The 26,687-nt window shown below is 39.5% G+C and overlaps 1 protein-coding gene across 1 annotated transcript in view; it reads left to right on the plus strand.

Annotated features, from left to right (window-relative positions):
- The window catches only part of acbd6 (acyl-CoA binding domain containing 6), a 120,499-nt gene that overhangs the window by 67,104 nt on the left and 26,708 nt on the right, over nucleotides 1–26,687 (plus strand). Inside the window, exons 5-6 of the mRNA XM_076277784.1 lie at nucleotides 8,206–8,311; nucleotides 11,616–11,705. Coding sequence (XP_076133899.1) covers nucleotides 8,206–8,311; nucleotides 11,616–11,705 — 196 coding nt within the window. The remainder of the gene's footprint in view (nucleotides 1–8,205; nucleotides 8,312–11,615; nucleotides 11,706–26,687) is intronic.

The following is a 26,687-nucleotide window of genomic DNA, read 5'->3' on the forward strand; positions in this document are numbered from 1 at the left end:
GCAGCGAGAGACCGAAAGAGGTAGACCTGTAATAGAAATAGTACCTAGGCTATAATCTGCATAATGTGTGCGGTCATGAATATCAGAAATGTAATATTTTCTCATTTTATATCAGTCATTCCGTGTCAAATCAGATAAGGTTGTTGCTGCACTGTCTCTGATTTTGTTCAAACCTTGTCTATATCATCAATGGGTCCTAAAACCAAGGCCTGTGAAATATATTTCTGTACAAATCTTGTCTTCATATCTTTTTCAGACCTTGACATTCTTTCATTTTTACAGATTGAAAAAGGGTGGAAGACCAACTCATAAAAAGCATGTGTATACATTTTAAAGTCTGTACTAAATGTCTCCTGACTTTCAAAAGGGCCCTAGATTTCGGAAAAATTTGCATTAAGTGTGATATTGAGGGTATTAAAAAAAATAAATTTAATTTGGTATCAGTCACTATTTCCTCTTCTACGGAGCCCCGGATATGTCATGGGGAAAAAAAAAGAAAATAATAATAAGTTGTTGCCACGAAATAGCAATTCGTTCCCACAAAATAATAAGTTGTGACCACGAAATAGCAGTTCGTTCCCACAAAGTACTACAACCCCGATTCCAAAAAAGTTGGGACAAGGTACAAATTGTAAATAAAAACGGAATGCAATAATTTCCTAATCTCAAAAACTTATGTTGTATTGAGAATAGAACATAGACAACATATCAAATGTTGAAAGTGAAACATTTTGAAATTTCATGCCAAATATTGGCTCATTTATAATTTCACGACAGCAACACACCTCAAAAAAGTTGGGACGGGGGCAATAAGAAGCTGGAATAGTTAAATGTACAAAAAAGGAACAGCTGGAGGACCAAATTGCAACTCATTAGGTCAATTGGCAATAGGTCATTAACATGATTGGGTATAAAAAGAGCATCTTGGAGTGGCAGCGGCTCTCAGAAGTAAAGATGGTCAGAGGATCACCAATCCCCCTAATGCTGCGCCGACAAATAGTGGAGCAATATCAGAAAGGAGTTCCACAGTGCAAAATTGCAAAGAGTTTGAACATATCATCATCTACCGTGCATAATATCATCCAAAGATTCAGAGAATCTGGAAAAATCTCTGTGCGTAAGGGTCAAGGCCGGAAAACCATACTGGATGCCCGTGATCTTCGGGCTCTTAAACGACACTGCATCAAATACAGGCATGCATCTGTATTGGAAATCACAAAATGGGCTCAGGAATATTTCCAGAAAACATTGTCTGTGAACACAATTCATCGTGCCATTCGCCGTTGCCAGCTAAAACTCTATAGTTCAAAGAAGAAGCCGTATATAAACATGATCCAGAAGCGCAGACGTCTTCTCTGGGCCAAGGCTCATTTAAAATGGACTGTGGCAAAGTGGAAAACTGTTCTGTGGTCAGACGAATCAAAATTTGAAGTTCTTTTCGGAAATCAGGGATGCCGTGTCATCCGGACTAAAGAGGAGAAGGACAACCCAAGTTGTTATCAGCGCTCAGTTCAGAAGCCTGCATCTCTGATGGTATGGGGCTGCATTAGTGCATGTGGCATGGGAAGCTTACACATCTGGAAAGACACCATCAATGCTGAAAGGTATATATTGAGGTTCTAGAGGAACATATGCTCCCATCCAGACGACGTCTCTTTCAGGGAAGGCCTTGCATTTTCCAACAATGCCAAACCACATACTGCATCAATTACAACATCATGGCTGCGCAGAAGAAGGATCCGGGTTCTGAACTGGCCAGCCTGCAGTCCAGATCTTTCACCCATAGAAAACATTTGGCGCATCATAAAACGGAATATACGACAAAGAAGACCTAAGACAGTTGAGCAACTAGAATCCTACATTAGACAAGAATGGGACAACATTCCTATCCCTAAACTTGAGCAACTAGTCTCCTCAGTCCCCAGACGTTTACAGACTGTTGTAAAGAGAAGAGGGGATGCCACACAGTGGTAAACATGGCCTTGTCCCAACTTTTTTGAGATGTGTTGTTGCCATGAAATTTAAAATCACCTAATTTTTCTCTTTAAATGATACATTTTCTCAGTTTAAACATTTGATATGTCATCTATGTTCTATTCTGAATAAAATATGGACTTTTGAAACATCCACATCATTGCATTCTGTTTTTATTAACAATTTGTACCTTGTCCCAACTTTTTTGGAATTGGGGTTGTAATTTGTGGCCACGAAATATTAATTCGTTCCCACGAAATAGGTAATTTGTGGCCACGAAATAGGTAGGCCTATAGGCGGTGCACTGGACAGCTGGATGAGCAAATCAAGCGCAACTCCTCAAACATGAACAGTCGCTGTCACACAATGGACAGGGATATTATGGTAGAGTGTTATTTTAGGCTGGGAATGAAATACAAAGACATTTGGTATCCGTTTCTATTTCCTCTTCTACGGAGCCCCGGATATGTCATGGGGGAAAAAAAAAATAATAATAATAGGTTGTGGCCACGAAATAGCAATTCGTTCCCACAAAATAATAAGTTGTGACCACGAAATAGCAATTCGTTCCCACAAAGTACTAATTTGTGGCCACAAAATCGCTAATAATGAATCCCTCCAATGCCAGGCTTTTCAAAATGTCTTTGTATTTCATTCCCAGCCTAAAATAACACTCTACCATACTATCCCTGTCCATTGTGTGACAGTGACTGTTCCTGTTTGAGGAGTTGCGCTTGATTTGCTCATCCAGCTGTCCAGTACACAGCCTATAGGCCTACCTATTTCGTGGCCACAAATTACCATTTCGTGGGAACGAATTAATATTTCGTGGCCACAAATTACCTATTTCGTGGGAACGAATTACTATGTCATGGGGACGAATTAATATTTCGTGGCCACAAATTAGTACTTTGTGGGAACGAATTGCAATTTTTTGGCCACAACTTATTATTTTGTGGGAACGAATTGCTATTTCGTGGCCACAACTTATTATTTTTTTTTCCCCATGACATATCCGGGGCTCCGTACTCTTCAAATACATCAGTTTATTAATGTTTTCCCACAATTTGAAGTCTCCACATCAAATTACAATAATGAAATGACAATAATAAGGATAAAACAAGGTGTGTTTGTTTTTTTGTGTAATTTTCAAGCAACTGAAATGGTATGTGGGGTAGCTAGTAGGACCATAAAAATCTATGTGGAAATAGGTAAGTGTATGGATATTTAATGTGTAAAGTACCAATATTGTACCAAGTCCCATTCACAGAATAAATGTATGTAGTTACAGGTGTTTTGGGAACACCAAAATAATCATTTACAATAAACAACAGATTTTAGCGCCCCCTCAGGTGAAACACAGCATAGCATTTTGCTCCTTTTGTGTCCAATTGTCTACTGTAGCAACTCTCCGTTGGCTTGCGAACTGGAAAAACTAAACTTCGCTCAGGCCAATCACATTGTGTGTAGAGTCTGTGGACGGGCTTAACATAATGACAGCAGAGTTATGACGATTCCGCGTTAATTCCCTGCTGCTTGAAAACAATAAAGGAGGTTTGAGACCCTCAATATCCCTTTTTCAATATCCCAATATGCATGTTTTTTTCTGAAACTAGGGACTTCTATACAACCAATGAGACTGTGGTACAAACTTTTAATGATTGAATCGTACTGAGAACGTGTTTGTTTTCAATTCTACAAAGTTTGGTTAGGCTAGGAATACAGTAATACTTTTTAAGCTATGAATGTCCAAACATGGCCTCCAAGATGAGGCCTTTTAGAGAGTGTAAATAATCAAGGGCAAAAAGACTATGAAAACAATAGAATTGAAAAAAAATATTGTACAGGTATTAGTTATGGAACCTAAACATTGTGTAAACAAACTTTGAGGAGAGTCGGTGCTGCAATCATTTTCCTGGATTTTGTGTGATTTGACATGGAATGGCTCATCAGTTTATATATCAATATCATATTAATATGATATTTTAATATCATCTAATGTTGTATATTATTATATACAATTTATATGTGTATGTCAGAGTTTCCGCTTGAAAAAAAATGGTGCCGGTCAAAGTAACCGGCTGAGGTTTCGTTTTCCGGACATTTTGATGATATGCTGGTCAAATATCCTATTATCGCTTCTTAATTAGTCAAGTTGAGGAAAACTGGAGAAAGGCTATGTAGCTTAAAGAATGACATAATCAGGCCGTATAGAATGCAGCATGTTCATTAGCCTAACTTAAACATGCTAACTAGTGTCAATTTGAAGATCTAGCCTATGCTGTTTTCATGGACAGCAAGAATCCGCTTCGTTCGTTGTTTTAAATAGGCTACGTTGTTTGTTGCTGCTACCCACGTTACCTCTAGTGGTTCACTTGTGCAGATGCACACACACATTGAATGAGCATTCACACCAATACCCCCTAATGCTATGCCTCTTTATTTGATAGCACTAAATTAAGAAATATTTCCTATTCTGGAAAATTTTTAGTTTCTTTTTCTTTCGGTCCGCGGTTCAATGATACCATTCGATTGTGCCGCAAATAATCCGCGGAGCAGCAATCTTCTCGTCGAGGAGGCCCTAACCCTGCAGATCATAGACAGAGAAAGCATGCTCTGGGAACAGAACACAGTTGCATGTCCATTGTAGCCATGGGTCTGTCTACACGGAAAATGACAAGTGTCTTGGTGCGGCCGCACCCCCGCAACTCCACTTCAGATACACCCGACACTTCTGCTTTTTCTCTGGTGGTGGTGGAGCTGACCGGACATCTAAGGGTTCAGGCGTTACCGATTTACCATCATCCAGCACGTCTGACCTCTGAAAAAAGCTTTTAAGGCTTTTTTTAAGCGTGCACTTCCTATTTGAAATGGAGCATATGTGTGTTGTTTAATAACTTTCAAACGGACAATTTGAGCAGAGAGATTTAATTTTGTCGGGCATTTCATTTTTTTTTCGGCCAATGTCCGGCAATTACCGGACAACGGAAACCCTGGTGTAAATTCAGTGTTCAAATCAGTCCAGTTTATACAGGTTTTCAAATATTTTAATCTATGACTAGTATCCTAAAAGTTTTAAAATGGTATTTAATAAAATGTCTGTTTTTTTTCTGGGTCTGAAGATTTCATCCTGATACCAAAGAGCAATGAGGGTGGCGTTGTCTTGCCCGTAGAGATCTGTGTGTCCCTCAAAGGATATGCCTCCCCAGACCATCACTGACCCTCCTCCAAACCGGTCATGCTAAATGATGATGTAGGTAGCATAATGTTCTCCACGACGACATCTGACCCTTTCACGTCTGTCACATGTGCTCAGGGTAAACCTGCTCTCATCTGTGAAAAGCACAGGGTGCCAATGATGGACCTGCCAATTTTGTACTCTATGGCAAATGCCAATTAAGCTCCACGGTGCTGGGCAGTGAGCACGGGTCCCTCTAGAGGCCATCGGGCCCTTAGACCACCCTCATGAAGTCTGTTTGTCAGTTTTGACCACAGTGTGGTCAGAGGCATTCACACTAGCAGCCTGCTGGAGGTCATTTTGTACGGGGCAGTGCTCTTACTGTTCCTCCTTGCATAAAGGAGCAGATACTGGTCCTGTTGCTGGGTTAAGGACCTCCTGCCACCTGACCCAGCTCTCCTAGAGCAACTGCCTGTCTCCTGGAATCTCTTCCATGCTCTTGAGACTGCGCTGGGAGACACAGCAATCCTTCTGGCGATAGAATGTATTGGTGTGCCATTCTGGAGGAGTTGGACTACCTGTCCAACCTTTGTAGGCTCCAGGTGCTGGCTTATGCTACGAATAGTGATACTGACCCTAACCAAATGCCAAACTAGTGAAAAATTAGTCAAGGATAAAGATGAAAAAATTATCAGTTGCCACCACCTGTAAAACCATTCCTGTTTTGAGGGTCATCTCATTGTTCATCATTACTCATTACTAATTGCATTGACACCAAAGCAGGTGAAACTTATTCACAATCACCTCTGTTATGTAACTGGCCAGATCAAAATCCCACACGTTTGATTGCCTTGATAATATACCCCTATGAAAAAGTTCCCTTATTTTTTTAAGCAGTGTACATCAGCCGAATCCAAATACCATAAAGATAAGCATATGCATCTACATTTACAGTTATGTGCATTTTTGATGTCACCCCACACATTTTCTATAGGATTGAGGTCTGGGGATCGGGCTGGCCACTACATAACGTCAATCTTGTAAGTCTGGAACCAAGACTTTGCTCGCTTACTGGTGTGTTTTGGGTCATTGTCTTGTTGAAACACCCATTTCAAAGGCATTTCCTCTTCAGCATGACCTCTTCAAATATTGTGTATTGCCACTGATCCACGATCTCTGGTGTGCGATAAATAGGTCCAACACCACAGTATGAGAAACATCCTCATAACATGAATTGTGCACCACCATGCTTTACTGTCTTCACAGTGTACTGTGGCTTGAATTTAGTGCATGGGGGCCCCAGACAGTTTGTCCAACGACCCACATGCACTGAAACTTGTGGGGTGAAATAAAAAATGCTGGTTCTGAGGCAAAACCCAGAAATGCAGAGGAATTGTGGAATGTAGTTCAATCGTCCTGGGCTGGAATACCTGTTCACAGGTGCCAGTAGTTGGTCGACTCCATGCAACACAGCTGTGAAGCAATTCTCAGAAATAATGGTAATGCAACTAGATATTAGTGCAGTGATTCAAAGTAAAGCAAAATCTTGAGACATTTTTCAGTTTATACAGGAAATGTTTGAGTTTGTACAGAAAAATGCAAATGCTGCCATTTTTTTTGAACATTCCTTTTTCTTCACTTTCTGTAAAGGTATAACACAAACTTGATAAATTTTGGTAAATTTTTGATTTGAAATTGAATGTGCAGTGTTCCCAATGCATTGATATTATGGAATTAACAGCTATTCTAACTATTTTGAGCTTTATTCAATTTTTTTAAACACACTGCATACATAAAAAAATATATCTACACATTTTCCCTATTGTTTTTTCATTGTAAACATTTCTTCTTTAGCACATTTCTGAAGGCTTTGTTCGGATTGTTTGTTTGATCAAATTAAAACCAAATAAATTAAACACTAAAAAATACATTTTGCATTAATATTTAACCTCCATACATACAACAACCTTAATTGTATGTGATGTGAAAGCACCAGCTTTACACATTGTTCTACAGAGTCTTACCCCAATCTCTCTTTGTAGAATTTACATGGAACATCTACGGTGATGGAAAATGGTCTTGCACTCAATTGTCATAGACTCTTGGCTTTGACTGGGTCATTCTAGATTCTAGAATCTAGAGTATTGCTTTTACTTTGTTTTAGCTGCTCCAGTGTTGCTTTAGCTTTAGGAAACAGAGGTACGTACCTCTAACTGCCTGTACAAACACTCGATTTATACTGTTTCTTTACAATTACTGAGTTGAACATGCACTGTGATGTATTGTAAGGATCTTGTTCATGTTGCACAGCACTTGTAATGACATTTTGCGTCTGTTAGGAGGCACAGTCTAAAACATGCCCTCATTGCATAATTTCTTAGCTGCCTGGCTGCACTAGCTAATAGCAGGATAAGTCGAGCTATGAAGCATTATTTTGTTTTCCTACTTGTAGTACTCGGTGACCTCGAACAACAGGGCCCTATGTTGAAAACGGCCAGAGTTCTCCTTTAATAAACCTTTCCATTTGTGGACAAAATACTGATTGCTGGGTACAAAAAAGACTATTTCCTCAATATCACTCTTTTTTCACTTTGTTCTTAATTTAGAATTAGTGGACATGCAGTATAAGGTCAAGTCATATTGAGAACATTTGTCTTCCATCCTATAAAGTTTGGTCAGGCTAGGAAAAACATTTTTAAGATGGTAATGCCCAAACTTGGCTCCAAGATGATGAATTTTTGAGGGTATAATAACTGAAAAAGCAAAGGTGAAAATATGACAGCATTGGAATTGAGCAAAAATATTTTACAGGTTTTAGTTTTGGGACCTAATTTTTATGTGGACAAATTTTGAGCAAAATCTGAGACGGCTCGGCAATCTTTTTTTGCTTGATTCTGTCTGATTTGGCACGGAATGACCTACATGTAAAAATGAAACCATGCCATCTTTTTGTACAACGTACTCCAACTTTTTAAAACATCTTGGGGATTATTTTAGAATACATTTCAGATGTTTCCTATATGACAGAATTATTGATCTTCTCTCTTTTCCAGTGAAGAGGACAAGAACATATTTGACTACTGCAGAGAGAACAACATCGAGCACATCACCAAGGCCATCAATTCTAAGAAAATGGATATCAATATAAAAGATGAAGAGGTGGGTTAATTAAAAATGTTGGCAGCATTACCAGTGATTTATACACAGGATGGCCAATTTATACACAGGATGGCCACACCATGGTTCCAAATGTTGTTCTTTTTCTGTTAGCAGTCATTCTTTAATGAATAGCATACTATCCTCACTACCCGTCTGTTACTGATTTCACATATATATATATATAATATATAATATATTTAATGTTGACTTGATCCATTGACTTGGCAACTGGGTTTGTAATTGTTGAAACATCAGTGTGTGTGCACTCCTGAAAATGTTGTTCTCATATCAGACAGCAGATGGCAGTCCTGAATCTCCACACCACAGCCAAGTCCAAGTCCAGATTTAACATTTAGGGCCCTATCATGACATTCTAAAGTGCATCGTCACTCGTCAAAAGTCTATTCAAATTTAGTAGGATGTCCAGTTCACATTGGGAGGGGTTTCGTTCTCAAAAGTGGAGCGCATGGCGTAACAAGGTGTTCCTAGGTCTTTTAATCAGTCATATGGGTGTGTTTGGGGCGTAACATCATTTTAAACCAATGAGAATGACATCTGTCATTCCCTTTAACGGCGCAACGCGCGATATGTCAAATAAATGCATCGGTATTTTGGCATTCAACGGCGCATTTGAAGGAGGCTGCTTGCGAGACCGTATGGAATAGTCATTCTTAAACCATGCTTTACTAAAACCTAGCATAGCCTTCACGCATTTGCACTCGTCTATTATTTGAACTCATTGGCAAAGTGAAACTAACTTCACCAAGGAGTCAGTCAACGACAAGACAGTTATATGCAGTTACTTTCACTATTGACTGACAATGGGTTACCATCGAAAACATAGGCTGGAAAAAGCAACACTTACCCTAATGTTTCTCAAATGACTGAATAAAACAACATTTATCCTGCAGAGGAGTTGCTTATATCTCGTGACAGTGCGTCTTCAGCTGTGCTCCATACGTGTCTCTCGCCTCTCCCCTAATCACTTTTAACCGTCATTACCAATTTGCAAATGATGGTGAATAACTACTCATCATGAAATGTACAGTATTTCGTAATATCTTTATTCTAATTATGTTTCCCATTGTAATCGTGCAATTTAATGCTTTGCATGGACGTGCGCTGGTGTGCGTTCATGAATGATAGAAGGATGGTGCGTGCACCTGCCAATATGACTGTTGACATGCGCTCTTAAAATAGCATATGAACAACTCGCCATTGACTTCTGACCAGATTTAGGTGGTGTATGATAGCGATTTTTTTCCCCTCCCCATGTTGTTAATTGCCACACCCCTGGGCGCAATGCTTAAAAAATAAACGTGCAAAATACCGAATTCAACTTTCCGCGGGTGAATAACGAGTATTACGCCATGCGCTGGTGACCCAAAATACAGCCCATAAGCCCTGTTGTCAATGAACTGAAAACAAACCATGTCAAATATGACAATACAATGACAATCACACACACAGGGAATTTGAAAGGGAAAACCGCATTTGAGATGGCTGCAAGCACATTGGAATTAACTGTCCATACATATTCTGACTGTTGGTTTTGATATCAGAAAGCATTCCATTTGTTCTCCCTTAAGTTCCAAAGTTTTGCCATCCCTGTCAATGAGTAATATCCCCTGTGCAATATCTCATTACCTGGATGGTGTTTTTGGACAGTGTTTTTTTTGTATAGTCAATGTAGCACTTGCCTAAGAAGCTCTATTTTGGACTATCTGACCATGAATGACCATGAATACCCAAAAGGGTGATTTTCCCAACTTTTCACACCCTTCTATAGGCTCTTTATGTTGCTGACTCGTATACCTGCAGTCCAGTTCCAACCACTCCACTGAACTGATTTGTTGGGGTGATGCTTGTTTGAAAATAATACTTAATGTAGAGTATCAACATTTATAACAGGACATGACATTGACTATCATAATAATACATTTTTTAAAAATCATCAGCGTCCAAGCAGATATAGAAATGTATTAGTTGCAGTGCATTTTATGGACAGAGCTTCATGAAGTTTGGTGTGCATCAAAATAATGTGACCTTGATTCAGCATGTCAAATTTAGTGAACTTTAATTATCTCAATATATATTGGATGCTGTTTGAGTAGCTTCTCTGGCCTACCAATTGTCAACATTTCAATTGAAAGTTGAAATGTGCCAACTGTATCACCACTTATAGACAGATTGTTAACATTTTTGCATAGATGTAATTCACTAGGTGGTGCTACACCACAAATGAGTGCTAATGGCCTAGGGTGATGTGATATCTCAAGTGTTTTCCTGGACCCATTTCTCCTGAAAGGAAAATAATGAGGGACATTAGACAGACCAAATGGACCACATGAAATACATGTTTGATTATCTTTGAAATAGTGTCTTTAGTGTCAATCTGCAATCTGAAAAGTTACATATTCGTTTATGGCAAATTTGCTATGTTACATTGGGCATTTGTGGTAAATTTTAATCCTATTTTGAAAATGACCCATACGCGTACAAGCCGCACACCCACACACTCACACTTGGGCATGCATTTAGAAGAAATTGGTCATTAGATGCCATGTCACCACCTACATAATATAAAGCATAAAGCATAAAACATATGATATGCATCTTTGACCAGAATTCACGTTTGAAAGGAAAAATTACAGGAAAACATTTTCTTTAATCAAAAGACTGAAAAGACTTGAAAACCATGTAGAATATTCATAATATTTCATCAAAAGTAAACTTCTTTTCAATTTATTTACAGCATTAAAGACATGATCACCCTCCAAAAAATCATATTTGCCCACCTCAGGCATAAAAAAAAATTCCACATTGAAATATAATGGATGGAAATATAAAAAATGTGATGGGGTGGTAAATTTCATGATAAAATGGCTCTAGTTATCCAATAACGATGAAGTTATTGACTTAACATACATGCCTTCAATTAGAAATGTAATTTGCTTAGCAATTATAGTGTTAAATCTGTAATGAAAGACAGTTATTCCTGTCTTATTTGCATGACAGGGTGGTAGGATTAAGCTTGACCCCCTCATAGAAATGAAAAAAAAAACAACAACAACAAATAAACAATTTAAAAGAATGTAAGAATTGTTCTGCTTAGTTTTACAGGCATACATTATTCAAAATTGTCTCTGTGTTTCATTTCAAGTAACAGTATGCTATTTATTTAGTGTATGATGTACTTTTGTAGTGTGTGCACATATAATGTTATAATTCTTGACTGAGTTACTTGTTGATGTGTATTAATAAGGCTATTGATGTGATTTTTGTTTACGGTTGTTTTATTCAGGGTCGGGCGCTACTGCACTGGGCCTGTGATCGTGGACATAAGGATATGGTGTCTGTGCTTCTGTTAAACAAAGCTGATATAGACAGCCAGGTAAGTCACTTTCTCCTTGGGGTAGAACTTTTCTTCATATATGATTCAGGGCTTACTCTCTTCTGTTTACTACTAAACACTTCTGACTGACTTATTTACTTACTGTCATATTTATAGGCATGTAGTGGTCTGTGAGTGTGTGAGAGAGAGAGAGAGAGTGCCACTACAGTAACCTTTGTGCAGGCTGAGAATCGCAGCTACTAAGTAGAGCAGTAATTGCATACTGTTCTGTCAATACACAGACTGCTTTCTACAGCTGTCTCTCAACCAACATTTTGAGGAATTCAATGCGTTTTATACAGGCTTATGAATAATACCTCATCCTGAAATGGAACCCTCCAGGTTGACCGCATTTCATTCTATATTACTGCACCACCACAAATTTATACATGTTGCTGCATCTCAACATTGCTTGGCAACCATTCTGATAGAAGAAAATATTTTTTGCTATAAGCATGATTGTCTATAAATAAATCGTTACATTTCTTGTTGCTGTGCCTTTATTGAGATTTTAACAGATTCACCTGATATACTTTTTATGGTAATATGACCTCCCTTACCTAAGCCTCCTAGGGTTGCCACACGTACTGGATTTTCTGGGATTGATCTCTTTTTTGAGTGACTGTCCCGGATAATTAATAATCTTTTTCAGGACACAAATTGTCCCAGTTTTTGTTGATAATGAACTTCGGATTATAATTTCTGCTAGTTTCAAATTAAATGGTTATTCGATTTTCTATGTGGTTGTGTTTATCGGACATCAAGGCCTGTGTAGCCTACTTACACAGACATAAAAGGCATGCTTTTTGTTGATTTGGCAGCAGAAATATGGTTTACTTTATTACCTTATAACTGCCGCACAACCACAGTTATGACCCCAGTGCAATGTCTGGGATTTTCACAAATCAAATGTGGCAAACCTAATGCCTCCCCATTCATTTGAATAAGAAAATAGCTGCCTGGTAACTGCCCAAAGTGCATTACCAAGATGGTCGCCAGTCAGTCTGTCCTGGCATTTCTGTTTGACTTTTGGTGTTTCTTAACCCCAAAAAGGTTGAGAACCTCTGTTCTACAGACATAGTATGATTTTATAGGATACTTTTTCATTTTAAAGGATGTGTGTAGAATTCTGTAGGATTCATCAAGCCATTCAGGGGATGAGAGATGTTTCTTAGAATGTTTATCTGCTTATCAAACCTCCACATATCCCCATTATCCCCAATCCCATTATGTCCAGCTGAATTCCACCTCCTATGATATGGTTGGCTTTCCTAACAAGCTTATTCAGTCTGTTAACATCCTTCATTCTTACACCACCCCCCGAGCACACCACCACATAAAAAATGGCACTAGATATGACATGATGGAAGATCTGCAAAAAACTGTTGCAGATATTAAAGGACTTTGTAAAGGGCCTTAGTGTTCTTAGACCACTACAGTCTGTCATCTAAATGCACTCCAAGGTATTTGTAGGTGTGTACTACCTCCCACTCTACTCCACTGATGGAAGCAACAGTCAGATTAGCTTTATCCTAGGTGAAGCCCACTATTAGCTTAGCCTGGGTGAACCCAGGCGAACCTGTTAGCAAATTTGAATACCAAACACCCTGGTATAAGGTAAAAGAAGCACAAGTTGGCTTTTGCCCCTCTAGCTGCTGGCCACTCCTCTCACACAACACAGCGCAGGACCAGAGACGTGTAGAAGTGGAGCTTTGGCAGCACTGAATCAGTGCCCAGCACGGGTAGAAAGTCAAGATGCAAGATGTTTGGATGATTATCATGTCTGACCTCAACAATAAAGAACGCCTCTGTATGCGGTTTGCTTACATAAAATGATTCTGCGGATTTTGCAACAACAACACGCCAACAAACACAGGCAGTGGCTATTTATAATGTAAAATTGATGTGCAATACTGACACTTTCAATAGCCCAGGCTACTTTGGACTGTCTTTATACTTTAAAAACACAATAATTCCGACTGGAAGTTCCAGATAGGCTAATGGGCCTGAATTTAAGGACGTTTCAGAATGCCACACATGCAAAGCATGATCAGCTATAGACAACAGCTATACAGCTATAGAGTGGCAGACAGAGCGTGGTGTCACTTATAGGCTACCAGAGGTTACTTTTGAGTCACATCATTGCAAATTTCATATGATGCATCATTGCACAAAATGGTTTGTCTTCTCTATCATATTCAGTAGGCTAAACATACAGTGGGTCCCATTTAGAAGTTCATTCGCGCTTCCCGTGATTCACGCAGCTATGTGAAATGTATTACAACTTTTCTCCACGAGGTGGCAGCTTAAGTCTGCTGTAGCCATGCGAGGATCTACGGGGTGGCAAAGGGTGGCAGCTGCCACCTGGGACACAGTCTTGCCACCCCTGTTGCCACCCCATTAATAAATCGGATAATATATTTTTCTAAGTATATTTATTGTTCATACATGTTGGTCTGAGAACTGCGAGAAGGTGTGAAACCGGCATCAAACTCCTCTCAAACAGAAATCGCCGATTTAGAATCCCCCGCCCCTTCACAATGGTTTCACCCATCACCATCAGCGCAGTTACCCCCGCGAAATTTCACCATTGGCAGCAGGTTGCACAGTGAGTGCATGCAACTAGGTGTCAACTGTCTACAACGAAGTGGTAAGTTTGACCACCAAGTCGAAAAAGTCCATAATCAGACCCATAGTCAGTCCATAATCAGTTAACCCGGCAACAACCTCACTGTTAGTCTACATTATTTAGGCTACATCCGCAAGACTTTGTCTCATCGAATTTTTCGATGATGGTCAGGTCAGATAATAAGGGCATGATCATGCGTAGCTTAACGTTAGTCTATTTGTGTGTGTCGCTAGTTTATATCCTTTGATTGTAAATACTGTTGTCGATGTCAACCCATTAATACACGTGATAATTCAACATGGGTTCTCAAAATTGTCATGCATCCACTTTCCCAGCATCTATGACTATCCAATTTTGGTCGACATGTCAAATCAAACTAGGATATCTAATCGGTGTCAAGCTGGTGGGGGTTGCGTTTTTCTTTTTCCTTTCTTTTTATATATGGTGTAAATCAATCTACACAAGTAAAAGTACAGTTACATGACTGAAATTCTACTCAATCACAATAAGCGAAAGTACTATTTTCAGACAAACCCTACTCAGAGTAGGCTACTAGACTAGACGTTTGATGATGTCAAAGCACATCATATGAAGCTTAGTGCATGAGATCTAATTGCTTAGATTCCAGTTAAATCTTCCAGTTTCATTGGGTGGTAGATTTAAATAATTTGCTGGATGAACCAACAAAGCTGAGGCCAGCACAGGAGTTTGTGTCCTCAAGAAATGAACATGTTGATTGTTCACTGTGTTTGAGGTTGTTTCTTAATAGGAGATTTATAAAGGTACTTTAATACAGTAACTATACATGTACTTCATTATTCATCACTTTGTGAGTGAGTAGCCTAGATTGTGAATGGCAAAACATAATTTGGCACTAAAGATCAGGGACTGAAAACAGAATGATTTTCATTTAGGTTTGTTTGTTTCATTTAGGTTTTAGGTTTGCTTCATAGCTTAACTTCAGGCACAGAAAATGTCCTTGCTTTAAGCCTTGCAATAGCCTACCCTATGTATAGTGCTACCAACGCATGACAGGCTTATAAATATTTGCCTAGTGTCTCTGGTATCTTATTTCACAATTTTTTTAAGTAATTTAGACTAAATACTTGGAAAAGGCAGTTAGATAGTGTTGGATATTAATATTCTTTTTTTTATCAACTAGTAGTTTTAGCCAATTATGCAGGGGAGATACCGATTCATAACATCTGACTAAATTAATCTTATAAGGGGTCTGTGTGGGCAGGTGACTTTCCAAGCCTATGGAGTTTTGAAAAATATTCAAACAAAGGTTAGTCGGAATGATAAATACCGTTATTAACCGGTTATTTAAAATTGAAAATGACGTTTTCACTCCGGAACAAGTGAAATTGGTTTTGCTCCCGTTTTCAGTTCCGTCCTTCCAAAAACTGTGTTTGTTTCCGGTTTTCATTTTCATTCTTTGAACCGTTTCTAATCCCTGCTAAAGATATTTGACCTTTAATTGTAGTGGGGGTTGAAGTAAAAACCTTCCAAAGAATTAAGTAATTGAATTAGATACCCATACCTGGTACTTAGTTACTGTCCACCAGTGTGCATGTGTATTAGTGAGGTGGTGGATTAATAATTACATTCTTGTTATGTACATTTTAAATTATTGTATTATAATAAATCCAAAAAGAATGTTTTGACTAAGAAGGTACTTACTTGACTGAGTCTTTATTGAATCAGATGGAAATGTTTTGACAGTCATAGTCATGGTTTTCATTGCAACAATCATGCATTAGAATTTTGTTTCAATTCAGATAACCTAAATCTACTGATGGCTTATTTTGTATGACTAAATTTGTCCATATTCCCTCAAAACTAGAAGACATCATTTGAGGGGTCATGTTTTAACAAAATGTCTCCAGGGGAGCATACCCCCAAATCACCAGAATCTTGTTTCAATCCAGATAACCTAAATCTATTGATGGCTATTTTATAAATGTGTCCATATTATTCCCTCAAAACTAACTAGAAAGAAATCATTTCAGGGGTAATTTTTTTTTTTAATTCTCTGGGGGAACATACCTCCAAACCCCCCTACAATTGCTTTTTGACACTGTATAATTTAAGTACAGACTACTAGGGTTGGGCACGAAACACGGTTCTAATATGGCACCGGTGCCGACACAAACGGTAGTAACTGCATCGAATAACAACGTGGATTTCGGTGCCTCATTTCGGTGCTTAAATAGTGTTTTTTTATTTATTTTTTTATACGAGGCATCACTGCATGTCATGCGCCATTTCTAATGTCTTGCTCTGATAGTAACACATCCACATACAGTTAGCTAACATATGATAAACACTGGATGTATAAACCAGAGGGGTGCACCACATGTTTGACAGCTTGCGTGAGCCCAAGTAGCTTACTTTAAAGCGATATCGCGAGCTCAAAATCTGTCAAAATCTAGCGGGCCTAACTACACCCAAGCAAAAGGCTATGAAACAACATCAACAGTAGGCCTAGCCTATACGTTACACAATATCCTTGCTAATGCGCTAACTGACATTTATTTGAAATGTTATCAGCTAAGTTGTAAGGTGAAAACTTTATTTCACGGTGTGTTAAACAACATAATGGCATGATATTAATCTTTCATGTGCATGAGGCCCATAGCATCACAATGAATATGAAGATCATGTTAAAAGTTAGCTGGCAAAAACATAAATATGTAGGTTACATACCTGCTGTCACTGAGCTGTCAAAGAGGCTACGAAACCATCTCCGTACGTTATCGCTAATTAAACTCAGCTGACTGGTGTTAGCACATAGCCAAAGTTGCTGTTAAAATGCCTATAGGCTAGCGCTGGGAATCTAAACACTTCAACACCGACATGTAGCCTAACATGTTCAAAACTACTGCGTGTTATGGGTTAAGACATTTCTTGAAGCATTTGGGAACACACTGAATTAACTGGAAAGTAGAGTCCCTGTTAGATTAGCTTGCTTGCAAATGCCGTTGTCCATGACCTGGCAGTTTTATGGCAAGCGGTTTTAACATACCTTATGGCAAACCGCTTACACTGGGTAAACTTGAAAGCAGAGCTTACCATTGTGTGTGCATGCATGGCAAGCTGTTTTAACATTTAAATGTATTATTCGTAGGAGCAATGAGATATTGTTAGTAAATTGAATATAACCGTTCAATTTCATGTTCAAATTTGTCTTATCAATAAATAAATTCATGCTTTAGACCATTTTAATTTAAAACATTTTAAAAACAAAGTACCGGTTCAGGCACCGTTTTCGATTTAGCACCGGTATCGGATAAAACCCAAACGATACCCAACCCTACAGACTACACAGACTGTATAGTGATTACACAGAGAAAGAAATTCACATATTAAGACCCACACCATCCAAACGCCAGCTACATCTCCGATTTGCCTTCCACCTCGTGTAATGTAGTGTAGAGAACAAAACATATTCAATGACATCCATAGAATTTTAAGTTTTTAATAATGTCCATGGCCCCCCTCTTGGAACCTCATGCCACCCCTTCGCCACCCCAGGAAAAAATCTCTAGATCCGCCCCTGGCTGTAGCATTGCCGATAAACAAGGTAGTGGACTGCATTCAGAGGTGTAGCAACAGCAGTGTTGATTGGCAATCCACGGACAGGTGGCGGTCGTGGGCTGGACCTAGCCAGAGGCGAGCTTAATAGATGACAGTCGTAGTGTTATCCAATTGCGTCGAAGTCCGGAATCAGTCAGTAAACATTGGTCGTATTGTGTTATCCAATTGCGTGCAGTGAGATTTTCAAATGCACGCTTGGTGCCGCCCCTCAAGTTGGGACATTACATTATTCGTGGCCAGACCCTTAATCTTTCTAGATTACCAGGGTCTGGAATCTCCAGGCTAATGGTGTTTTGGAACCACGGATCGAAATAAAAAGAAACTAAATGTTTCCCTGATCAGTACATACTTCTTAAAGCAACAACAAAGAGTTTTTGTACCTTAAAATAATGTTTCCAAAATCGTTTCAGTGGTTCATCAACTCGTAACAGGCTGCATTTGCTTCGTGACCCCTCTATCGGCTATAACCACACTGTGCAAGTTTGCCAGTTCGGGTAGTGGTTCTGTAGTTCGATGGAGACATAAGAAACTACAAATTTGACTTGCTTCTGATGTCGCAATACATCGTACTTTCATAAAATCATGCAACATACTCTACCTTGTCTGTGGACGTTGTTATTTCCAAAGCCCGGTGCTGGATAAACAAATAGCATGCGTGCGACAGAGGAAAAGTGCTTTGGTGTTGCTTTAATTCATAAAATATGGAGGCATAACATTAGGTGGTAGTGGTAGGCTGTGAGTGCTCATTCAATTTGTAGGCCTATGCGCGTCTGTGCAAGTGAAACTGACAAACTCGTGGGTAGGCTAGAAGCAACGATATTTGAAACAATGAATGTGGATTCCTGCGGATTCCTGTAATGTTAATGAAAACAGCATAGCGATTGGATAGCCTAATAAATCACGACTTGTTGTAGGCCTAACAGTAGCTTATATTGTAGCAAATAGCCTATAGCCTATGGCGAATACTTATTGGCGATGAATACTTTTTTTAAATACATTTCACTCGTCTCGCTGGTGTTACCGGTCCATCAGAAATATGACAACTGTTGTCCGGTCCGTGCAATGAAAAATGTTGGGGACCCCACAGAACGATACTAAAGATCACCTTGTTGAAGTCATACAGTAGAGTAGGCTAAATCAGAGCCTACTTTTTTTTATCTAGCTGGGGCCAGACATGATGGCCTTTGGCGAACCGTTTAGGCCTACTCAAAATTAGTAAAACCAAATTTGGCGAAAATCTCACACTTTTTTCCCTTTCCACTTTGCGCAGTAATTTCATTAAAGGGACACCAGGCAAGCTTGATGCTTTTTCTCTATTATACTCCCCCTCGCTCAGTCTGAAGCGCTTTTCCTTTTCTTTGCGTCTTCCGTCAAGGGTTTTCGCTGCTTCTTCGCCGGCTCTGCCATTATACACACGTTTGCAACAATCTCTAGCGTTTCGTTAGCCTGCCTCTGTGCTGTAAACTGATCCTGCTTTGGTCGGCGGGTAGGATACACCGAACTTGCAAGTGGGATATTCTTTCTACAGGCAGTAGGGGCGGGCCCCGTAATGAGTCATTTAACCATATACCGACTTACGAAGATGATTAATTAACACGAAAACGTTGCCTGGTGTCCCTTTAATTCCAATCAGAGGAAAGAAAGATGAAGAGCTCTTTTCCAAAACGCGATAAACGCCATTTTTAAAAAAAATGAGTTTGTCACGTCATTCTGTTGTATACCGAGCCTACTCACTGCTCCATAAATGTTTCTAACCAAATCGCTACATATCCCTGTTTAAATTGTACTGAAAGGTGTCGTTTTACTCCAAACCGCGACAGGCGCTACACTCGTTTCGAGTCACAGTGCGACATATTCTCGAGTCTTCGAATAGCTGTCATGCGTGAGGTGTGCGTGAGGCATGAGGTAAAAATCGTCAGTGTGAATTAAATACGTCGGAAAAATGGATGTGTTGACTGTGATAAACACTTTTGATGGGTCCGAAGAAGCTGTTAAGCCCGCGCCAGGTGGAAGACGACGGCGTTTAAATGAAGACAACCACGAACGTCAACAAACTAAGAAGATACGCTACTCTGGTGGAGGACGGATCCCCACCATTGGATGTAAACACACCTCAGCTAAATGCTTTTGCTACTCCCTCTACTACTCTAAAAATTTCAATCTTGGCTTCGGCCACCCAGCAACAGATGCATGTTCTGATTGTGCCAAATACAAATTCAGAATCACAGATCCGATGCAGAGAGGCAGATAGAATCTGCATCATTCATTTTGCATCGTCGTAGAGCTCGTGTTTTCTATGACCTACTAGGCAGAGTTGCGAAGGATTCTGTGTCTGTCTGCTTTGACATGATGCAGAATCTGATCCTTTCCAAAACTCCAATAGGGCAGGCCTACTACTCTCGTCAGCTGTATCTCTACCTGTTTGGTGTTGTAAGACACCATGGAGAGAATAGTCGGCAGCCAAAAGAGGATGTCCATTTCTATGTGTGGCAGGAAAATCAGGGTCCCAAGGACAGCAACATGATTGCATCTGCTTTGAATGACTGCTTCACAGTTCGCCTTGCCAGTCAAATTCGCAAATCCAAGGGGCTTCGGCTCTTCAGTGACTCGTGCTATAGACAAAACAAAAATATGACCATGGTCTCCATGCTCATGGAGCTAAGGCAAACCTTCCCCAATCTTTGCATCGAGCACACATTTCCAGTCAGGGGGCACAGCTATCTCCCCGCAGATAGAGTTTTTGGCAGGATTGAGCAGAAAATCAGAAGGATCGACACAATTCTCCTGCCACAAGAATACCATGCCCTCCTGCAGCAGTTTGGTAATGTGTACATTTACGGCACAGACTGGAAGGCTTTTGATTACAAGTCAGCTACAAAAGAGTGCGTGAAGGCGCAGAGAAGATTCAAGATCAGTGAAGCACGCATGCTGGATTTGAGTACCAACAAAGTTGGTATAAAGGTGGCATACAATGGGGAGTACTGCTTCCACAGTGTGCTGAAACAGGGCAAACGGTGGGCTGACCTGAAACCTGCCATTCTTGAAAGCCAAACCACAGTGAAGAAAGCAAAGAAGCAAGATGTGGTTGCACTTCTGAAAGCAATAGGTGTGTCTGAGGCAGTGAGCGCATTTTATAGTGATGCACTATCTGATGTGAATGAAAACGCTCACCAGAGTGACGAAGACCCAGAATAAATTCCTACAGTGTAGTGAATGAATGTAATGCAGTATGTAATGCAGTATTAAATTTAATCTTTGTTTTATTGTTATAAAGGTTATGCACTTCAAGCAACAACATTTTAATTGGTTTCGCACTTAATATTGCACTAATTGGCCATTTGTTTTGTATGTGTGTTATGTTTTACTGTGTCTCTTGTGGACAGTCTTAATGAACTTAAATGGCAAAAGGAAAGAATAGCGAGCGCTCTATAGTCTCATGTAGTCTCATATAGAGCTTATGATATTGTATGTTAACTTGTTTTAAAAACAGACTGAAAAAAATGAATGGTTTTATAAAATTTTTGAGCAAAGAACACATGGTGGATATGTAGTGGAGAGTGGATAGCATTTTGAAAAGAAATATAATAAACTTTGGATTTATAATCATTAACATTCTTGTTTGATTTCTCAATTATTGTTGATGGTGTTCAGACTGACCCAAAAATGATTTTTAACTATATAAATTAAATACTTACAAAATATGTAGGTCTGGGTAAATAATTGTCCTTTATCTCAAAACAATCAAAATGGATATAAAGCATTTTGGAAAAGAGCTCTTCAAAGATACATGCAGTTTTCTTGTTTAATTAATTTGGTACTCTTATTATCTGCTAGGCCATAAGCCTAATGCAAAACCATGTTATGATATTTTGTATAGATTGGCTATATGAAGATATCCATAAACAGGGCGCCCAATGAGTGTGACACATTTCAATCCGCATTTCAATCCGTTCACATGCTCACACGCCACACCTTGTGGCACATTTTTTTTAGGCCAGAAGTGTCAGGTCATAGGTCTATTTAATCGAGGGTTTCTCCCCCGGGATATCTAAATAAATTAGCTGTTGAATACGCAATCGTGAGAAGGAAAGAGCAGCAATCTTACCATCTCTGACTACTCTGAACAAAGTGCAGGGCTGAAGCGCAGGCTAAACATATGAGCACAGTTAAATCACCTCTAATACGGTAGGATTTAAAAACGTCATTAATCATTCACCTCCTTTATCCAAGTGCAAGCAGGGTGCGTTTGGTCAGAAAATCACAAAAAAAGAAACGATTAACAGGCTGAATATAGAGTCAGGGCCCTATTTTAATGGTCTGAAACGGAAGTGTCTTCGCGCAAAACGCAAGTGACTTTGTGGGCGGATCTTGGGCGCTGATGCTATTTTACCGGCGGGATATTGACTGTTGCGCCCGACGCAAATCTAAAATGGGGTGGTCTGAAGTAGCTACATTAATCATGGGTGTGGTTTGGGCGTAACGTGCAATAAACCAATCAGAGCGTCATCTCACAATCCCTTTAACAACAGGCACGCTTGTTCCATAGCTGATTGCTATTATGGTGGCGTATTTGCCAGGCGCAGCCAGGAGCGTTCACAGTGCTATAATCACTGTTCAGTTGGGAACAGTTAGCTATTGATTTTTCATCTTGACAAAATGTAATACAGAATTGTCACAAAGACATACTTTCCGATGTTTTGGGATCATTCTCACTGAATCACGAGGTTATGAATGCATGGTGATATATTTGCAATGTACAATGTAATCTAACATTATCTCTCTATAGACAATGCATATCTTCCTTCAGTTAATCTCTTCTCTCCCGTGCTGCCGCTGGGGCATTTGGGTTAAATGTCATCGGCATGCAGTTCAACATCACGTCTCCTTAAGTCCTCTAACATTTCCTAATTTATGTCATCAACACATCAGTGATTTCACATGGACACCACACTGATTTCCCTCGAGTGGTAATATTTTTCTTTGAAATGATGTATGGTTTACAGAAATGGGAACTACATTGTATAGATGAGAGGAGCTAAGTGTGCGTTGCGCAGCACAGGCGGCCAAGCAAGGGCTTCGTTTAAGTTGACCTAACTTTCAACTCTGCACAGTATCCCATTAACTGCGTGACAGTAGACTATTTACAATATTTTCTGTAAAGCAGAGTTTGTAAACACATTATCATCAACTTAATTCACGCACAACATTTATTTGAGCAGGAGAGAGAATAACAATGAATGGATGCAGCAACTACAGAAATTGTACAGAAATTGTAACCATACTTGCTGCTTTCTTGTACTATCTGTTGCTGGTTAACAGCACATGAAAAGCTGATTTAAGCTAATTCACTAACTCAAGACTTCAAGGCCATCATGGATATAAAACGTTTTTTGAAAATAACGAAAGGATGGAGGGAACATAGCAAAGCTTGGAGTTATTTCAGATGGGCTACAACAAGGTAGGCAAAATTATGGTGCTTAAAACCTTACACAACGGTAAATTGGAACAAAACTAAAAGTAACTTTAGCCTTTATAGGGCTGTAGCCTATAAAGTTGTCCAGATTAATAGGTCGTAATTAGGCGTTGTTGTAAAGATATTGCATGTAGATGTTGTACTTTATAGGCTACTAAATATTTAGGTCACCAATGCACGAACAAAACCGGGAAATGGACAAATATTATCAAGGCTTTGAATGTTTCCGTCTGTGCACGGGGGTGTCTGTAGATTGGTGTGCAACGCATTCATTCATGCAGGCCTGTGGTCATGCATGCGCCCTTAAAATAGCATCTGCATTTTCGCCACAGACTTTAGACCAGGGAGTTCCTGGTCTGTGGCGGAATTGTTTTCTGAAACTGCAAAATATCAACAGTGAACGTTTGTGCCGGAACACGCCCCGTCTTTTCGCTGAACCGCCCCCGTGGGCGCAATCGAATTCCCTAATTTACAGGCATGTACCTGTGGAGGGAAAATTCCAATATGCGCTGACTGCAAAATAGGAAAGACAAACGCGCGAGTATACAAAGTCAATTGCGCCGGGACGGAAGATAGAGCCCTCAGTCTTTTCCATTCAAGGCTACGGTTCTGCTGTGAGAATGACCCGCAGGTGCAGTCAAGTCAAGTCAACTTTATTTATATAGCGCATTTCATACACAGAGGTCATTCAATGTGCTTTACATAAACAAAAGCAAACAGGAATGCATAGAAGGGCAATAGTCAAATAATAGTTTAAAAAGTAATAATAATAAAATAATAAGAAGAAAATGTAAAACACACAAGGTGATAGTACAGAAAAGCAATAATTAATAAAAGGGCAATAATTTAAAAGTGTTTATAAATTAATATTAAAAAAACAAACTATTAACATTTTAGCTGAATGTCTAGATTTGAAACTGGCTACAGATCTCATCTGAAAGTTGGTTCCAGAGCTGAACTGCATAGCAACTAAACGCTGCTTCACCATGTTTAGTTCTAACAGTAGGTTTCACTAGTATTTCTCCTGAGACCTGAGAGGTCTGGATGGTGTGTACTGCTGAAACATGTCTGCTAGGTAATTTGGTCCCATTCCATTTAGTGATTTATAAACAAGCAGAAGCGCTTTAAAGTCAATTCTGTGACCTACTGGAAGCCAATGCAGGGACTTAAGTATTGGAGTAATGTCGTCAATTCTTTTAGTTTTTGTGAGAACCCTAGCCGCTGCATTTTGTATCATCTGAAGCTGTTTGACAGTCTTTTTAGGAAGGCCTGTGAAAAGCCCATTGCAGTAGTCAACCCTATTGGAGATGAATGCATGAATACGTTTTTCTAGATCATGTGCACATCTGTTTCTCTCGCTCCCGTATCTCGGTCCGTTCATGTCCTCCTGCCTGTGTTTATTTTGGGGAGATTGAGCGCATAATTTGCCCGACTCAGTAGGCCTACCAAAATGCCTACAGATTTAGATGCAAGCTGTGGTGATCAGCAAGCGTTCTAATTAATACCAAAAATCGCTAGGCCACCTGAAATATTGTTTGATTGAACAACATTATGCCCATGCTTTAGCTATAGCATCAGTTGCGCACAAAATAACATAGCCTAATGAGCATGATGCCTTCTTCAAACTCTCTTTTTCTTACCTTCTATCTCTCGCCTTTGCTTCGTGCGTGTAGAAGCAGTAATAAAGCTAATTTATGTAGGCCTAGTTGTGTAATTCTTTGCACAGCACTGTCTAAGCATTCAGTGAACAGAGTAGGCTACCTAATATATTGCAGACACGCACCCGAACAGCAGTCGTTTTGGATGCGTATAGCCTAGTTTCAAGCAAGAAGTACCTAAGGTAAACATCTCAAAAAAATGTGGGTGCACTCAAATAATGTGCTGTTTCAGATGGGAACTACCAACCCCAGTGCTGGAGCCTACCATCCCCCCTCTTATGAGGCTGACTTCTGCACTAGCAAATCAATGATAGCTTATTTCCATGACAGTAGCCAGCAGAGACAGGCCAAGAGCAGCTTCACACATCAGATCAGCTTGTGGGCCATTAGACGACCCCCCCAACTCGAACTCAAGCAGGATCTTCCGACAAAATTGAGGGAGATAGAGAGTGCGCGTATAAGTGGTGATTATTTCTGGTCGTAGCAGAGTAATGGATACCTACAAGAATTGACAAAAGAATAAGACAAAAAGATGTAGGCAACAAATTAAATGTTAGGTATCCGCGCGCAGGGGGTTTGGACAGCGGCTTAAGTGAAATGGATCAACCTATTCTGTTCTTGCTGTTTATATGTTTACCCAACTGAAAAACGTTGGGTAAATATATGGGGCATGCCACGACGAAATCAGTCTAGTTTGACACAATAAAAAATGGGTTTATTAGATATTCATAATTCACAGACCTTAGGGTTGAAAACAAGGGCATTTGTTCAATTCCGTTTAGCCAACCCAGAGATATTGGCCAAAATGTGAAGGCTATCCTCATCTCAGCCAGCCTACACATTTGACCTTCAAAATCATATTTCTAGGTCGTTTTACAGTAAGATACGTCTACGAGTGATAGATAAGAAGTAAAGGAATGTGTTAGTGGTGAAATTAGAAAATGCATAATTTTGTCATTTTCGACCCTCGCTGCATTCAAATCGCTATATCACAAAATGGATTTCCGCGACACAAGACTCATTTCGTCGTGGCACGCTCCATATGGTCTATACTGTAGCAAAGCCGACGTTCCTAACCCTGCTCACATGTGCCACCTGGTGGTTGTTTGGGTCAGTGCCGCTTCACTGGGGAAATATAAATAAAATACCCGTGATTCAAATGTGAGGCCGGCTAATTCGAAGTAGTGCCCACTGTATAGCCTTAACTGAAAACATCTGTTAGACTTGTCATGTCATTTTGATATGTAAAAAAATCTCATGCAGCCATGCATAAATTCTGCTCACTGCACATTTATTATATTATTTATATATTTATATATATATATATATTCAGTATTCATTATTGAATGCTTAGCAGGAATAATTTTTCTATCATACATATCATCCTATTTTTAAAGCAGGCCTACCTGCAGGCATGTAATTGGGCTAGTGGTTTTCTGCAGGAATGGCATGTTTGAATGGGAACTGTACTAGTGTTCCATAATTTTGAAAAAAAAAAAACAATGTGAAATGAAAAAACTGCATGAAAAGCGTATAGGTTATCACATTATGCAAAGTAATGTCACCAGAATGGTAAGCACACATCACTAATGCCAGTGTACAGTATATGCAGTGGAGTGAAT

Source organism: Alosa pseudoharengus, unplaced genomic scaffold (genome assembly GCF_046254945.1).
Source record: "Alosa pseudoharengus isolate Yale_2024_CS ecotype anadromous, Long Island Sound unplaced genomic scaffold, YU_APseudo_1.1 YU_APseudo_1.1_scf_11, whole genome shotgun sequence".
Lineage (NCBI taxonomy): Eukaryota > Metazoa > Chordata > Actinopteri > Clupeiformes > Clupeidae > Alosa > Alosa pseudoharengus.